The 18,947-nt window shown below is 39.8% G+C and overlaps 2 protein-coding genes across 5 annotated transcripts in view; one reads left to right on the forward strand and one right to left on the reverse strand.

The window, feature by feature from the left end:
- pipox (pipecolic acid oxidase) overlaps positions 1–18,947 on the reverse strand; it is a 1,053,392-nt gene that overhangs the window by 90,255 nt on the left and 944,190 nt on the right. The window lies entirely within an intron of this gene.
- The window catches only part of sez6b (seizure related 6 homolog b), a 234,389-nt gene continuing 221,667 nt past the window's right edge, over positions 6,226–18,947 (forward strand). Inside the window, exon 1 of the mRNA XM_046072890.1 lies at positions 6,226–6,335. Coding sequence (XP_045928846.1) covers positions 6,263–6,335 — 73 coding nt within the window. The 5' untranslated portion in view covers positions 6,226–6,262. The remainder of the gene's footprint in view (positions 6,336–18,947) is intronic.

The following is an 18,947-nucleotide window of genomic DNA, read 5'->3' on the forward strand; positions in this document are numbered from 1 at the left end:
TTTTATCTAAAGCGTCTTACAATTGAGGTCGCACGTGGATGGGTCACAGTGGGGGATTGAACCCGGGTCTCTTACACCAAAGGCAAAGACTTGATGTATCCAAAGACTTCTTCCCTGGTTTCAATATGATATTTTATGACTTGCTAAAGCCAGTTTTTGTATCTGGTAAGTGTTGTTACCGCTGTATGTGTTTCTCTGTGCTGTGCATCCTTGTTCCTTTTCTGTCCTCTAGTTCTGCCCCAGGAGTGCTACAGCTGATTGCTGAATTAGGTCCACCTGGCCTTGCAAGGCAGTGCACAATTGTGCACGGGAGTTGGGGAAGTCCAGAATTTCTAAATTAAGTTGGTATACAAAAAAGATGTAAATATATGCAGTAGAAAGACAAGTGCGAATGTGATGTTTTTCTTGGCAGTCTAAATGAATTCATTTGTTTGTAAGTTTTTGGTATGCAAGCCAAAAATACATTTTCAGATTCGACTGACTTTGCACAACAACACCTCTGGATGACCTAAAGAAACCACTTCTTAGCTCAATTGGAAAACATAAACAACGGCAAACAAAATCAACAGTATATCTATCCAAGGTCTGCAAGACATTAAGTAAGTTTCCCTTAATAATTGGTATGGCGACCAAATTCTGGAGATGTGTTAGTCCATAGCCCTCTCCACAGAATTGGGGAAGAATTCAACTCTGGTGGCTACATGGCTGCAAAAATGACAGATCAGATAACCACTCCCCCTCCACCACGAGCTCTTCCATTAAGTGTGAGCAATGAGCAAAAGGCAGATGATCTACACTAGCTTGCCGTTCTTTACATCCAAAAAGCTTGACAGCGTTTGATTTACAATATAACTGCATTGATAAATAGGACAGTGTGATCTGACGGTATACACTATGTAGGCAAAAGTATGGGGACACCCCTTCCGAATCATTGAATTCAGATGTTCCAATCACTTCCATGGCCACAGGTGTATAAAATCAAGCACCTAGGCATGTGGACTGCTTCTACAAACATTTGTGAAAGAATGGGTCGCTATCAGGAGCTCAGTGAATTCAAGCTTGGTACCTGTGCAAGTCCATTTGTGAAATTTCCTCATTACTAAATATTCCAAGTTCAACTGTTAGTGGTATTATAACTAAGTGGAAACGATTTGGAACAACAGAAACAGAAACTCCGCTTTGAAGTGGTAGGCCACATAAAATCACAGCGGGGTCGGCGCATCTGCAGAAGCTGCCGACTTTCTGCAGAGTCAAGAGCTACAGACCTCCAAACGTCATGTGGCCTTCAGATTAGCTCTAGAACAGTGTGTAGAGAGCTTCATGGAATGGGTTTCCATTGCCGAGCAGCTGCATCCAAGCCTTACATCACCAAGTGCAATGCAAAGCGTCGGATACATGGTGAAAAGCACGCCGCCACTAAACACTAGTGCAGTGGAGACGTGTTCTCTGGAGTGACGAATCACGCTTCTCTGTCTGGCAATCTGATGGATAAGTCTGGGTTTGGCGGTTGCCAAGAGAATGGTACTGGCCTGACTGCATTGTGCGAAGTGTGTAAAGTTTGGTGTGGGGGTGTTTTTCAGGGGTTGGGCTTGGCCCCTTAGTTCCAGTGAAAGGAACTGTTAATGCTTCAGCATACCAAAACATTTTGGACAATTTCATGCTCCCAGCTTTGTGGAAACAGTTTGGGAATGGCCCCTTCCTGTTCCAACATGACTGCGCACCAGTGCACAAAGCAAGGTCCATAAAGACATGGATAAGCGAGTTTGGTGCGGAGAACTTGACTGGTCTGCACAGTCCTGACCCCAACCCGACAGAACACTTTTGGGATGAATTAGAGCGGAGAGTGCGAGCCAGGCCTTCTCATCCAACATCTGTCCCTGACCTCACAAATGCCCTTCTAGAAGAATGGTCCAAAAGTCCAATGAACACACACACAGCTGATTACCAGTTTTAGAACAGTATTTTGACGTTTTTATTAAAGGAAAATCTAGTATTTGCAGGTGTTGTATCATTCTTTTTTACAATATATTGATTACATTAACAAGATTTTTATGTCAAATTATATAATAAAACTCAATTAAAAGCAGCACTCTACTATACATTTAACCCTGATTATTTGTATTATAGCAGTGTTCAACTATATTTAAAGCTAATTTAATTGTTTTTACAGGTGTATATGTTCTTAATTAAACAATAAAAGCCCCAAAAATTGCACAAGATTATATGTAAAATTAAAGTTACAGACTTGTCATTATGGAATATTACCGTATTTCTACGAGTGGGTTATTTACTGTTATTTTACGGTATTTTTCTGGCGTCCCAGCTGCCGGAATATTTACGTTCTTTTACGAGTTGGTTATTTACTGTTATGCAATGGTATTTTTCTGGTTCCCCAGCTGCCGGAATATTTCCGTTTCCCCCCCCCCTTTTTTTTTTTTTTAACAGTGTATACTTATGTATGGTTCACAAGTGTTTCTTCACTTTTATGCAGATTTAGCTATTTCCAGAGCAAACATGTTTGAGTTCATTGTATGGCTAATTTCTGACTGACTGAAACACTTCATTTTCATTTTTTTATTGCAATGTTTTACAAGCGATCGTTATATATATATATATATGCACTTAGATAGATTAACCATTCAAATTCTGCATTATTTCTCAAACTGTTGCTGGCAGATACTTTTAGCTATAGCTAGCTGACTAATTAAGTTATCGTTAGGTCTGTTAGTTGGAAAAAAATTATAACACGTAATGTTAGAAGACATGGAAAAAAAACAGAATTGTTCTTGTATTGCAGTGTAGAGCTATTTAGTATAATAAGGAAAATTGTAAGCTCAGACTGTTATTTCATTGTAACATTCAACCTTCAGCTGCTTAGCTAACATACTTGGACAAGCAAGAGGTTAAATAGTTATGCTATAATGTTTGTATTTTAAAATGGTGAGTTCCACTTTTAATGCTACAAGATAAAAGGCTAAAAGATGAGGACTACCCAATATCTGCTATTGTGGGTTACATTCGCTGGGGTTGCCAAACCTTCCCCTAATCCAAAGATGAGCAGGATGTAAAGCTGGGTTGGTACTACTGTAGGTAGCTGGACTTGCAAACATCTGCAGTTTAAGTTTAAAGAGGCTATATGTAGTTTTTCAAAGAAATCACTTATTAATAAATCACATTTTATTGCCTTTCTTGTCAACGGGCTGTAGCCTCACTTAGAAATGAAGCATACGCCTGTTTTCTCTGTTGCTTGGAATAGCCACTATTCTGCTTTTAATGTGAGGGTATCAGGTCAGGATGTACATGCACGTTCCCGAGCCTCCTGCCGACTATAGCAACAACACTGCAGCTAATGAATCCACTAACACCACTAACACCATAAAATAAGCGGCTCCCAATACAACAGACTCCAACATAAACTCCATGTAAGGATGCAAAAAAATAAAGTTTTATGTGCCGCAGCCTGTCAGGCCAAACAAGATTTAGGTGATGCGGGTGAAAACAGTCAACATCAGAAAGGCTGGAGTCACAGAGTGCAAAGTTGCAAAGTGCAAAGTTTTGTGGCCTTCCGCTTCAATTCAGCTGTACATGTTGCCGACCAGCTCAGCAACATGTACTGGAGCAAGAGTTTCAGAGTGGTGAGTTATTAATCTGTAACAAAAGTATCTTTCATCCATAAAGTTTTAACTGAGCTCTGTCTCTACATCACAGTAACAACTTTATGTCCACTGACTACCTGGAGGGTAGCTAGTGTTTGGAAGGGAGAGGAGAGGTGTGCTGCAGCTCAGTGTTTTTCCATCTGTGTTTTTTAGGGCGTGTCAGAGTATTCGCTTAGAGAGTAAGATACTCCTTACAAATTTGATCTTTTTGCTGTATTACTACTACCCACACTGCTTTAACATGTGGAGAAATCCAGAACTTGACAAGTCTGCCATGCTTAGTTACAGCTATCCTATGACTGGACAATTGCTGTTCGTGAGAGGGGTTTAGTTCAATTGCTTTGGAGTTTTAGTGTGAAAATTAACTAAGTATATACCTCAAAGTCCCGATGTATTTTTCAAAAGGACTGGTCCAGGAAATTATCTGCATATATATTTGTGTTTTATTTTCATGGAAATAATTATTTTATTTTGTTTTTATTGACATTCATTGTTAAGAAAATAACTTTGTTTTGTTTAGCTTTGAGTTTTGGTTGCCATTATTTTCTTTGTGAAATACTGAATATGTTTACATTCCGACTTGTTATGGCCCTGGAGTCATATTTGTCATTTGTTTTCTTTCACGGTCACCTGTTCCAACACGTTCTCACTCCCGACTCATCACATATTGACGCTTGGTCAAGGCCCTTTGGTGTCGCTTTTTAACACCCGGGGAACATTTTAGCGTCAATTTTAGATGTATAAGACTCTGTGGTCAAGTTAGCAATGTTTAGCAACAACAAATTTGCAACACCCAGTAAAGTTAGTAACAACAAATATGCAACGTCCAGTTAGACTTTAAAGATAAAATGCTAGCGCTTCGAAACATTGCCATTTTGAAACAGCACGTTATTAAAGTGGTGAAATGTTGCAATTTGGTTAGGTTTAGGAACAAAAAGTACTTGATTAGGTTTAGGCAACAAAACTACTTGGCTAAGGTAAGGAAAAGATAATGGTTTGAGTTAAAATAACTACATATGCCCACATCAGTTACACAAGTTTATTTAACTCGCGTAACTTCAACAGAAATATTTTATGTTGACTTTTTGTTTCACATGGGACACAACCTCCTGTCTCCTAGTTCAAAGTCTGGACCTCCATCCACCCCAACCACCTCCTTACTCAGTCTAGGTTAGGTTAGGCTTGGTTGTTAGTGCTTCATCTTTTCTATACAATTTCAACTGTTAATCTGTAAATTCCCTTTGTTCTCTGACCTTGAGTGGGAGGAGTGGGGAGCCACACTATATGTTGCGTCCAAGTTGCCTCTAGACCTTGGACGTAACACACTAGTATCCAGGTTTTGATCACCCTGATCACATCATCAGGGTTATTTTCTCAGAATTGACAAACCTCCAGAAGACACAACATTTTTCACTGGCTGAGTGGTACAGTGATGTGTGATCTTCATTTGTGAAGTGCCTCTTTGAGCACTGGTATGGTAGCAGTGGTATTATATTTAACTTTTTAAGTGATAAGTGTTTTTCTGTATATTAAAAATATAGCACTTTTTTTTGACACATTACAGTCATCAGGACTGTTGTATTAGACTGCATTTGGCAGGGCTCAGGTGTTAGAACAGGTCGTGTGGTAATCTGAGGGTGGCTGGTTCGATTTCTGAACCACAAATTGCTCCCGATGCCTGTGCTGTTGTGTGTGCTAAAGTGTGGAAGAGCACTATGGAAAGAAAGCACCATATCGCTCCTAATTCCATCCAGCTGGCACCTTGCATGGCAGCCTCTGCCATCAGTGTATGAATGAAGTGTGAATGGGTGGTAAACTGTTTTGAGTATTCAGTAGACCAGAAAAGCACTGTGTAAATACTAATATGAGTCTATTAGCTTTAGCTAGGTGGACCTAATAAACTGGCAGCTGAGTGTATAAAACTGGGACCATAATGCACAATGAGTAGGGCTACTTTTACTTTTGATACTTATAGTATATTTAGGTGATTCTTTACTTGTACTTAAGTACAGTGTTGAATGTGGGTTTTTATTTTATTGTGGTATTACTACTTTTACTTTACTTTTGTATTTTGTATGGAAACAAAAAAAGTATAGAAAATATTCAGTCATGTGAGTTAACACAATCAAAGCGCACTCACATACATATCCGAATTATGATGTAATTATAGTGTTTAGTTTAGTGGCCTGACTACCAAACTCGGAGCTTCGTTTGCTTTCCCTGTGTTTCATTGGCCAACGCTAGGAGCTGTCCGTGGTGCTGATGCACGGCGGCGGCGCTGCCCTGAAGAGGATGCTCCCAGCACCGAGCACAGAGCGGGCCAGCAGCAGCAGCAGCAGCAGCTCCACAGTCTCCAGCCGTCACTCAGTGGAGTCAGTACAGCCAGCAGTCTGTAGTCGTGGTGGCGGACCGAAGCTAAAAGCCCTTCGTCTCTGTCAGTGAGTGAATTCAGACTGCAAACCGGGCTGAAGTCAGGAGAGGAGTGTTCAGTGTGTGTAGTCGGTGTTCGGCGGCGCTCAGTGTTTCAGTCCGCCAGAGGAAAAGTGTTGATCCCAAGGACGTTCACCACGGAAAGCCGGAGAAGCGCAAAACGGGAAAAAAACGTCATGAATGGGATCAGAGATTATTTCCCTCTCCTGGTTGTTCTGGTTGCAGTCGTGACGGACATGGAAGCTAAAGGTAAGAATTGTCAAAAATAACTCTTTTAATTTATTATTCTCTGTCCGCGGTTAATGAGAGTGATCAGAAGAGAATTTTCGCCGCCCGACCTCTTCTAAATTAGGTGTTTTCTGTTTTGGATTTGTGTCTTATTGTCGCCCGGGAAGCTTTCCCTTTTCACCGTTTTCTTTTGTCAGTCCCTCCATGTGCTCACATGGCTCACTGATTTTCCTAGGAAAACACGCTCCTTAATGTAATGAACTCCTGAACACGAACAATAACGTGACATTTTATTATATTTTAGGCTGTGATCATCAAGCCTACAGACAGTACAAATCCTCAACGCTTATTAAAGTTATCAGTCAAAACACATTTTATATTACAGGAATCACAGTCCAACAACAATTCAGACTTCTTAGCCTATATGATGCGTCTATAGTTTAATTATCCTTGCCTCAAGTTTCAGTTTTCAAGAAAGAAAAAAAATAGAGTAGGCAAAGAGGCTGATAAAAATGTCATTTTCCAGCCTTGGAAAAAACTAGAAGTGCTCCAAATGAATGCAGCCTATCTCTTGGTGCTCTTGTCACAATAGTGGAATGGCTGATAGTGTTTTTGCAGCCTCCCTGCATTATTCATATCCCCTGACAAAATAGAGAAGGCTACAAAACATGGGTGATGTTAGAGAGTTGTCTCACTGGATATTTGAAGCAATTTAAACAATCACTCAATATTTTCTACTTCCTTGCACTTCAAATTAAGTCCTAGAGAGTTATTAAATCAATTCTCACACTTCAAAGTCGGTGCATTAAAAAAACTATTATCCAAATTTCAGACAATTATTCTTTGTATTGGAGCGATACCAAGAAATAAACTTTATCTGAAGAAGAAGTTATTTGAAGACAAGCTCCTTCTCAGTCATCAGTCAGTGGTCTTTAAATTGAACGTGTGTCTGTAGACACAATTCAGGTTCTGATAGATGTTTACGCCTGTTTGTGTTTGCATAATCACGAAAATGTGTTGACTGGCTTTGTGCATTCAGGTCTATGTCTGACTGCTGACATGTTTGTGAGTGTGGCTAAAAGCAGATGAATAACTGTGATATAGATGGATTGAGCTGCTTAATATCTAGTACAAATATTGAAAGTTTTGTGGATTTTTTTTAGGTTGAGCAGTGAATTTCATCTATAAAATCAGTCGTTCAGAAATGGGATGCTATAGTGAAAAGTTAACGGTTCCTCCTTCACTCATTTGTTCAATGATGAGGTTGTGTGGTTACCATCACAATGTTTTCACACACACTCCAAACCCTCTCAGTTCACGTGCACACACACACACACACACACACACACACACACACACACACACACACACACACATACACATACAAGAGGTCCTTGCTTATTTTTACACTTCCATAAACAGAGCCGTGTCCTAATTACATACTAAAAACTGACTCTAAGCAGATTTGAGTCTGTAGTGGGTTCCCACAGGAACATGAGTATGTGAACTAAAACTGCTTTTGACTACCCTGTACTGTTGATGTGCACTATTGTCCCACAATATCATACAAAAGGGAAATGCATAAGCTAGTCTCAGCGGGAGATTTATTTTATGTAAGTGTGTGCGCATTAGTACGCATGTGTGTGGTTGCATATGAATGTATGTATGCGGAAGGCACCATACTTTAACCGAATGTTGCTACACCGTGGCACTGCCAGTAAACATAAAAGAAGGAGTTGAGACACTGGTGGAGGCAAAACGCATCATGGCAGTCAACAACACAGCTCAGGCTGAAGCTGTCTCTTTACTTCAGAATCGAGACAGCGATGTACCACAACATAGCGCCATAATAGAAGAATGTAAACATTACCTTCATCAGTTCTGTTTGGATATGTTCATTGTTTTTGAAATGACAGTAAAGTAATTCTTATATCCTTGCCCATGTACCCACAGCTAATGTTAGAGCTAGCCTTAACTAATATGGCTATTGTTAGCCTACTCACCGTACCCAATCTGACTAACATAAATTTAGAGCCAACTAACCAAATAATACATTTTTAATGTATTAATAGCAATTACATTACATAAAATTCCACATAACGGAACATTTACTATGCTATACTATCACGGTGACGTAGAATCGGTTTTCATCGATATGATTGGCATAGACATAGGGGTATTTTCAGCCACTAAACTCAGAACTGTCAACATTTTTCACAGTCTGAATTTTTTTATTTTATGAAGAAACAGTTGGAAAATGTGTTTCTCAAAATAATTCATATGCTTCATGAAGGGCCTTGATTATGTCGTTTAACTCTGATCCATTTATGCCATTTTACACACAGCCAATGTTGTTTGCATGATCTTTCAACTGTAAAGCTATATAGAGTGAAATTGCATTGTTTTCCACACTGTATGACACTGTCACATTGATCTAATCGCTTATTGAAGATACTGTTTATGATGAAATGAGGACATTTTCAAAACCCCGATGATTGTTAAATCTGCATATCATCAAATTTAAATATTCTCTCAGCCTTGTTTTTAAACATCAGACCCCTCTGCTTTAGTAGTATGCATATGCAGCATATTCTAAAGAATCTACTCTATTACTTTTTCCCATTATGTGCATGTAAAGTAGGTCTTCTCAAGGTTCAGTTTATACCCATTATCAGTACTGTTAAGATTAATCAGGTTTATGAGATGCTATTATTGCTCTAATAGACAAGTATCACCCAAGGCTAGTGATACTTCACATCAACAGTGGCCATGCCTCACCCTGCCCCCTGATTAGCCTGTAATCAGCAGTGCCAGGACCCTGCAGCCTCTTCGTCTGGCTGCCTCTTCTTTCTATGATACTGACTCAAAGCTCATCAGTGTAACTGATGCACAAAACAGCCGCTCTTTGAGAGCTTCACTCAATTAAATATACCTTGAATAAAGTAAATGGAGTGTGTTTGGAACAGCAGAGGTTAGAGAGAATGTTGTTTTTTTTTTAGTCACAGCTGCCTTCAGAGCTGACAGTCTGTAGCTGACCTTGACCTCTGAACTCTCTGGAAGGCAAACAGTTTACTTGCATAACATAAAGTTCTGCTTTAAAATCACACAGTTTCCAAGAGGAATCTGGTTTATCCCATTAATAACATTAATATAATTAATCATAAAAAACTGACATTACATATCCTTCCAAAGCATGTCATAATGTTTTAGATTTGAATGTCTTTGTATTTCAGCTTTCAGCTGTCTGCATGGTATGAAAACTAATGTGTGCAGACAATGGTCTTCATGTCTGCTTTGCTAATGAAGCACAGGCATTTACAGTAACTCAACAGACATAAAAGCAGACATGATGTTCACTGTGATGGATACCTCACAGCTGGATGTGATGTCCACAGATGGATACGAACTCAAACTTAGTAAATTAAGATTTTCTCTAAGTACATGTTTTTCTTTGATTACCATTCATTTCACTTTATCGTTATCAGTAGCTAAGTAGAAGGTAGGAAAATGTACTTTGGAAAATGTTCAGCAAGGCTGGGCTAACCATAGCCAGATTGCTCCCCCCTTCAGCTCAACCAATCATTGCTGGCTGGCATAAAACACATCACTACTGGTTCTCCAGCACGGGAATGTCACCAGATTTAGAAACCACGGTATACTGCGAATACCTAAATGTACCTGGAGGTGATAGGCTGAAGTCCCATGCTCTAATTTTAAGCTATAGAAGGTGACAAAAAGGTGTAGCCCTTAACTAACTAACTGACTCTTGAATCCTGGGATATCCATGAAAATATGCTTTTTGGTATTAAAATATCAATACATTTCTTAAACAGTATCAATATATAGAATATCACATCAACATGGGTTCTTCTGTAACAGCAACACTTTCCTCTACCTTTTCCTATACAGACATTACATATCACCTTTTTCTTAACATCTTCTGTATGTATTACACTCACTAGCATTTCTGAGTAGCCCAATATATTCCGTAGGCTACATAACAATATATGACACTGCGCTTGAAGGTTCATTATGGGCCTGGGAAATGGCAGTTTGACAAAAATGTATGGTATACTTTGCTAAGACATGTAGTGACTTTTGAAACAGGAAGTGAAAACGAAGGAAATCAGCCTAAATTAGTGACAATTAATTCTTAAAGCCTAAAATTCAGAAAAACTCCACCAATAGAAGGCAGGCCCTCAGGATTAGGTAATGATGCAGGAGTTGTTAATTGATTTGGTGGTTTAGTAGTATGGATTTCAAAAATTGGAAAACAATTTTGCATTTAATTAAATTATAACAAACCACAGACTTAATACTCTTGGGCTTTTGGGAGCCATGGCCCTTTGAGGTTTGGAGCCCCGGGCAGGCTACCATTGTGGCTGAAACATGTAAAAGAATTGGTTATGGTCCATTAAGATCTAGAATTTCACTGACAATGTTAATTTGTGATTAACATATATTCATATTACTGAAGAACTGCACTAGTACTTTTTAACACATCAAGTAATACTACAGCCCTTGTAAGCATTACAAATGTACTAGCTAGCAGTGTGAAGAAGTGTCTGCAGTCTGCAGTAAATCATTGTACAGTAAGCATTGAGGTGACGATGTTGCAGTTTCAGCTTTGGGCCAGTTTCAGCTCAAAGCTCAGATCCATGAGTGATTAGTCCTGCTTCTCCTTTACAGTTTACCCTGACTGCTACACTCACTGCTGATTGCTGCTCTGATATTTATCAGTTCGGCTCTGTCTCTCTGGTTACAGCAGTCTGTGCTGTCTGAGGGCAGGCGTGGAGCGACATGGCGAGTTATGGTGGACCTGAAATACGAGCTGTTTTGATGATGTCCCTAAGGTTTTGGGGTCAGGCATTCTGTTCTTTTCCCTTCAGATTACTGCCCAGATAAATACGTTGGCCCCGGCTGACCCAGAGCAAGCGATGCCCCTGCAGTCCCACCCCCGGGGCCTGCTTGCATTGCCACTGCCTGTCATCATTGTCAGTGCTCTGCTGCGAGAGCCGCCTCAAACTAATGGCTGCTGCAAGGCTGACTGGGCAAAAGGGGCTTTATTTTAGGCCAACAACAGCAACAGCTCAGCACACATACATACACCACAGCCTTCATAATGTAAAGGAATGGGCTGCTCAGTGCTGTTGGCCAAAGTAAAGAATGCAATCTGAAACAACCAAAACATACATTGATTTATCTTTGTGTTAAAACACTGCTTCTCTTTTTACAGTCACTAAACCACCAACGTTTTCAAAGTTTGAAATTATCATGTGACAAATTTTCTCTGAGGAAACAGTATGTTCTTCAGTATGAGTTTCACATTTTTTAAAGCGTGGGAGAAAAACAGTTACACATTACTGCAGGTTTCTATCGCCTGAAAAACAACTCCAGTCTACAATTTTATGGAACCATTGAAAATTCAAAATCAAACGTGTAAATAGGATAGTTTGGAGATGTTGAAAGCAGGGCTGGATTTACCCACTTGAGATCTCTGGTAGAAAAATGAACTATGGGCCATTATTGACCCCTCCTGTTTGTGCATGTATAAGTATGTATTAGTTTGCTTGTTGTAGGTGGATGAAGCACAATTATTTTTTTAAGTAAAATGCACCATGTCATCAGTTCAGATCTCTCTCTCTTTCAATATAAACTGAAATAATAAGGATGAAATAATAAGGGCACCACAGCTCCCTTAGTGGGTTAATCCAGCCATGCCTAATTGTATAAATGCTCTTTTAAAGCCTTCTTCACACTGCCAGGAAAATAATTCATTTGGTGAAACACAAAATTCTTTAGAATTACTGTAACACAATGTTTTGTCTGCACATTGTAAAATTTTAAGATGGTGACTGTTAGAATATCATATATATTATTTCATCATTATTATACTGCAAAATATGCCATTTGGAATAATTGTATCCTTGTAAGAGTGTAAAATCCTTAAAAACTGTATTTTAACCATCAAGTGACAACCCTGCTTCAAACTAATATCAGATCCCAAAGTAAGGGACAATATTGGCACATCAATATATGAGTCAAAGGCTGGTATATGCATGTTAAAATGAAGGGAGAGTGAGAGGTGGCCCTCTGCAGTTTGAGATGTCATTGTATCGACCAGGCGTAGAATCTGAACAGACTTCATCAATTCGATGCTCCTCCTAGGGCCTGTCAGGAAGACATTCATTATTTCTCTTGGCTTTTTATTCATTCGAGGTGTCAATAGAAGCCATCTGAACTGGACACTATTTGCTTGAGCTTCTGCACTCAATGTACAATATCACATATAGATCAGTGTTTTTAGCGCCTTGGTCCAGACCAGAATATCTTGATTTTCATCACCTTCAGCTGTACCCTATGTTTAGTACTAATTAGCAAATTCCTGCATGCTAACGTGCTAAACCAACACAGTGAACATGACAAACATTATTCCTGCTAAACATCAAGCATTATTACTGAAAGTATGTTAGCATGCTGATGTGAGCATTTATGCTGCATTCCAGTCACATTCAGATGTCGGAATTTCCCAGTTTCCAACTTCTGACCTCAAAGTAATATAAATGGAAAATATACGTATACCTACTTGTTAACTGTGTTCCTGTCTAGCTACATCAGTTGGTTATCTGAAAATAAATGTTTGGACATGGTTTGGTAACTTCTGTGCAGAGAAGACGACTTTAAGAGATTGTTTACAGTAACCAGCTACCTAATCACACTGGGGACATATGTTGACATCAATTTACTTACAGAAAAGGTTTTACTATATGATAGTAGGTATTATCTTAATTAAAAACAGGCAAATATACTTTATGTTGCCTTTAGGTTGCTGATTTACCATTAACAATATGCGCTTCCATGGTTGCTGCCTTTGTTGTGTGACATCAGACAGCTGCCTCTTCATAAAGTCAGGGCTGGTTTGCTCTGAGTTCACAAATAGGAACTTTGACTGGTGTTCCTTTGTAATTTTTTTTGTTGGAGGTCGGAAATTTTGAGTTCTGAGTTGTCTGGAACACAGAATTAGTACAGTGCTTGGCTGACTTTATACTCTTTTCTGGCCTCTGTTCACGTCGGGTTTGAGCTGCCCACAGCTCTTGAACCTTGCAGTTAGACATGTTGTTATGTTACTTTCTGTTACTGTGCCACTCTGTTTACAAACCATGAACTGTGAGGATTTATCACATCACACACCAACTAATGACGTCAACAATCTTGCCCATCATGAGTAAAACTCAACTCATGATTCAACGTTGTCTTCTGCATTGCATTGGTGTATTGTTAAATGGGGTTTGATGTAATGAAAATTAATATAACTAAATTTCCTATTTGCTTTGTATAGCACACATGACCTCTATCAGCTGCTGGGGTGTTTCATCTCAAAGAGCCTGAGCCTACAACAGTGCAGTTTGTGGTCCTCCTCCAATTTTATTACTCTTTCACTTGTAAAACCTACATGTGTGCAACACTGTCGCAGAAAACCAAACACTTACCCTAAGATCTTTGTAAAATAACCCACACTCCAGCTCCAGTCTGCTGATCAATCAACCAATCATGGCCCTGATGGATTGCAGGATTTTTATTTGTGAACTTAACTATAGAGTCATAAGAGTCATGGAGTCACTACAGATTCATTTTCATTCTCTCACTACACCCAGGACACCCTGTTGCTAGATTTGACATGTTCCCATTGATCTACATGTATATGATGTAAATGATAAAACAACCAATAAATTATAAAAGTTTATTTACATCCAAAGACATGTTTTAAGATGTATGTGATCACGATTAGTGAAGATTGCACTAGACTAACCATTACAAAACAAATGATCACAATCATTTCACAACACATTTAAATATTGAACAAAGTACTGAAATTATTTCACTAAATCTCCGTTTAATCATAGAATATAACATTTAATGAACAGCAAGCTGTTTTCATAACTGAAGGACAATTGGTCATTTGAGAACATTCCAATATTAGAATGACTTCATTGAAGACTTTTGTTTGCATGTCAGTTAATGCACTTTACACTTTCACACTTTACATTATACCTGGATGTGAGCTGCAGGCCTGATTAAAAATTAAACTTGAAATCCTCTTTTCCACGGCTTGAGAAGATGATTTTTGCACAGTCATTTTTTTGCATCATCTTCAGATTAAAGTCGCCATTGTGCCTCTCCTGCGATAAGCAACACTCTCACCCAATCCCCCCCCCCACACACACACACACAACACACACTCACATACACACACATTCACAACCTGTTCCCACCCCCTTCATCATCCCTGCCACGGCAGAAAAGCAATTTGTTCTTGATGTCACTGATCTGATGCAATCAGCGCTGCTTCACGCTTTTGAATAAGGAAAAGACAGGAAAGGACACCGTGTTTAATTAAAAGACTCACTTTTGGGATTGTGACGATCATATAATTTGGGGTGGGGGGATTGTAAGGTTGTGTGTTCAACACCTGCTTTCCGATTACGGCTGATTAACCTATCCAAACTCACCCGTTGCTCTCATCAAGGGCTATTCAGGGTGCCGAGGCTACGCTCTCATTCTAATTGTCTTCGAGCCTTTTCCTCTTTGAAGCGCTCAATTGGAAACGAGTGTTATCAAAATTCAGCGCTACTCCCTCTCACAGGAAATGGGGGCACTGGGTTCTTTACACACAGCTCCTGACACCTCCAGAGAGGAGCTGAGGGGGCGGAGGGGTAGAGCACTCTCATTTTCCCTTTTCTCTGTCGATCCCCTTCTTTGCATAACAGTCCCTCTGAAGCGAACGGTGCGCTTGTGAAGTGTTTACCCTCGTCTCTGTCAGTCAAAGCTGGTTTCCTGAAGGCTGCATTCATCTGCTTTACAATATCTCTGTCTCCTCCCCTGTTTGAGATTTCTCATGACAGAGCCTCTCTAAGTTAAATTAGAGAGGATGCAAATGGGATGTGATGTGCTTTGAACTGCACCTGCTTTATGTGTCACCGTCACATCCCACATCCTGTCATCTTTGAACATTGCTTCAGCTCTCTGGTGTATTGGTCTTTGAATAACTCTCCCAACACAGGATGCAAATAGTCACAGAATGAGCTGCATGTCTCTCATTTGGTTCTAAATGTGACAATAGAACAGTCTTTGAATCCAATCCTGCTCATAGATACATTTAAATCTACCGTAATTCTCAGAATAATTCCCAGGTGCGTTAATACTTAGCATCGTCTAATTGATTGCTGTCATGTTGCAGCTGTCAGTCAACATCAGGCCAAGGCACCTGGGGATATTTCTCGCAAATCAATGGCCAATCTGAGTTATGTTAGGCTAAATGCCTTGGCTCAGCCTAAAGAACACTCTGCTAGCTCTCTCACTGCTTGTTTCAGAATAATATCAATAAACCCTACAACTCCTATGGCCTGTAACTGCCATTGATTGACACAAAACAGGGAAGATATAATGGACGGTGGTCAGCAGGAGGTGACCAATAAAACATTCACTAAACATCAAATCATAAATTCTATTTAACAACACAGAAAGCCTGTATAAAAGGATTTATAAAGGCTGTCAGTTAATCAGTTACTACTGTAACTAGCAAGGCCAGATTACCAGTCTATTAAAACAGGTAGCTGTTCTTGGAGCTCAGACCCCAAAGGGGACCTGAAAGTGCCCGTTTGGTCTAGACTAAAATTTGTAAATAACCAAATTACCAACTACAAACAATTTCACCCCTGATGCTGGTAGCAGCTAAAGAAGCTGCCTCAGCTCTCCACATGGCTCTATATTTAAACACTCTTTGGGTGATGGAGCAGACTGTCATTTGATTTGATCGTATTTTCACTGTCAAAATGTTACTTGGGAAAGTAAGTAAAGTAAAGACTCAGCTGGCTTTGACAAGTTTCGTTTGTAATCGGTATCAACCACTCCTCATTTCCCAGACAATCTCTCACTTCCTCCTCTGTCAACATCTCATCTGTCCTTCTGCTGCACAGCCTCCAAGTCCAGCTCTCAGAGACCCAGAGCCGCATCGATCCAGTAGCGGTGGCGCAGAACCAGTGTATGTGCAAAAAATCGGGCCTGTCTGCTCTCCTCTCATGCACTGGCAGACTATATACACCTGTCTAATTGGGGCTGGCGTCTGCTTCGCATAGAGAGCCAAGGGCCTCTCCACAACAATTAGGACTCTGACAGGCTTGGCTCTCTTTTAGACTGCCGCTCCACATCCGCTGAGCTGTTTGGGTGAGCGAGGAGAGGAGGGTCATAGTTTGATGCTCAGTGGCAGCCGCAATGGAAGTTGCTCATTTTGTGTGTGCCTCTGTATATGTAAGTCCAAGTTTGTGTCAGAAAGAAAAAGAGATAAACAACACTTGTCAGGAAAGGTTGTGATTTTAATCCTTGTTTCATGTCCACTTCTTTGGATCTATATTCCAAAGATAAGAGGAGTTGCCTGGGGCAGCTGACGGAGCTCAGCTGAAATCTTGCCATGGAAAACCAGTATTTTGGTTGGGGAAGAAGCTAGGAACAAATGAGAGGAGGAGTGAACAAATGAAACTGTGGGCCTGAGACTACAGCAGGATCAGATGATGTAGTTTTTATAATTGCAGGTTTCTTGTTGGTTTTGTTGGAATATGTCTCATAACAGTGTTATAAAAGGTGCAAATGTGAAGACAAGTAACTGTAGTGACAGCTGCATCCTTCATACTATAATAGAATGAAAATGTTGGCTTGTGCAGTGTTAAACCTGTTGCATACAATGTCCAGACCTAAAATATGTCTGGAAATCTGTTAAAATGCAAAAAATGTGTGTGCATAAATTTAAGAAAAAAAAAAAAAAATGGAAATTTTCTTTTCCAACTGGTCAGCCATAGCATCTAAATATTGAGTTTTACAAGGATTAAGCTACCTGCCAGGCATCGAAGGTGCATTCAAACTTGAAAAGAAATACCTTTAGTGTGCAAATGATCAAAGTGGAAAGACTGAACAACATCACAAAGTTATATGTGTATGGTCACGAAAGATCAAAACCCCCCAAAAAAGAGCCAAAGTCCCGATGTCATCTCCAGACTAGCTGCTGTTCCTCTGGTTTCTGACCAGTGAACACACCTAAACAAGAGAACAAGAGCGATGGCAAGAGGCTGCCTCTTGATTTTTGTAGTCTTCTGGAAATGGGTAGTGGTGTCTAGTCTCTCCCATTCTATACCCTCTCCTATTTTAATCCTTATGTGTTCTAATTTTAAATAAAGAATTAATAAAGTTAATACATGTGTAATTATCCTGATACCAAACATATTAGGAATAAACAGAGTATCATCCACCTTGGTAATAAAAGCATAATAAGAAGTGGTACCAGGTTAAAAAGTCATATCCTGCATCATGTACAGCATACAGTAAGTTTACATCTACATATATGTGCATACCTAGGCACATTAATAAGGAGAATAAAATTAGTACAAGTTAGTATATATTTCAGTGATCTTCCAACCTACACTTACTTTTATTACAAGCTATGATTAATTTCCTGGTTAGACATCTACACATTACCTCTTTTACTTTGTTCTTATTTTTTTTTAGCAAAAGAGAAAAACAGGAAAACAATCTCCAGTTCTACAAAGGTTTACCTCAGTTTGATGTGAAAGTCTGACAGCATTATACATACTGAATTGTATGCATTAATAGTATACAGTATTTAACACACATGTACCAGATGTTGACTTCTTTGTGAGTGTAATGAACTTAAAGGAAGGAGTAGATGCAGACGGTGCAGAAGGAACATGTTGCAATGAGTACAATATTATAGTCCAATACAATGTGGACAGCAGTCATATCAAGACAAACACAATATCCAAACCAGGGGAATGCGCTGCCTGCTTGCCTCACATTGAGTCAGATTAGGCAGAAAATGAGCTGAATATCTTTACAGCAACAAGGGGGATTGCTTATGGTATCAAATAAGTGGGTGCTGACACTCCAGCGCAAAAGGGAGGGGAGCTTTCAACTTTGAGGGCTCATCATGAAGTCGGAACAGATCTCACAGGTTAGGGCAATGGCAGATGAAATGTTCCAGTTGGAGGAACATTGATGATTTTGCTTTCAATATTGTTATCTTCCTCAGGGATAGGGACAGGGGTAAGAAGTAAAAGGGTTTATGGCAAATGCAGACACATGTTCTTAGGGATGAGTTAGTTTAGAAAAGTTAAAGACACAATCGTGTTCATTTTCTGCATAAACAATGTTAGGTGTCTGACAGTTAGAGCACATTCAAGGTTTCAATTGACATGATCCATCCACCTCACAGGTGTGGCCTATCAAGATGCTGATCAGACAGCATGGGTATTGCACAGGTGTGCCTTAGGCTGGCCACAATAAAAGGCCACTCGAAAATGTGCAGTTCCATCACAGCACAATACCACAGATGTCGCAAGTTGTGAGGGAGGGTGCAATTGGCATGCTGACTGCAAGAATGTCCACCAGAGCTGTTGCACGTGAAGTGAATGTTAATTTCTCTACCATAAGCCGTCTCCAAATGCGTTTCAGAGAATTTGGCAGTACATCCAACCGGCCTACAACCGCAGACCACATGTAACCAAAAATCCCCACCCTGTCAACTCATACTTCACCCTTCTGGCATGAGCGTTAAACTTACAGACA

Source organism: Micropterus dolomieu, linkage group LG17 (genome assembly GCF_021292245.1).
Source record: "Micropterus dolomieu isolate WLL.071019.BEF.003 ecotype Adirondacks linkage group LG17, ASM2129224v1, whole genome shotgun sequence".
Lineage (NCBI taxonomy): Eukaryota > Metazoa > Chordata > Actinopteri > Centrarchiformes > Centrarchidae > Micropterus > Micropterus dolomieu.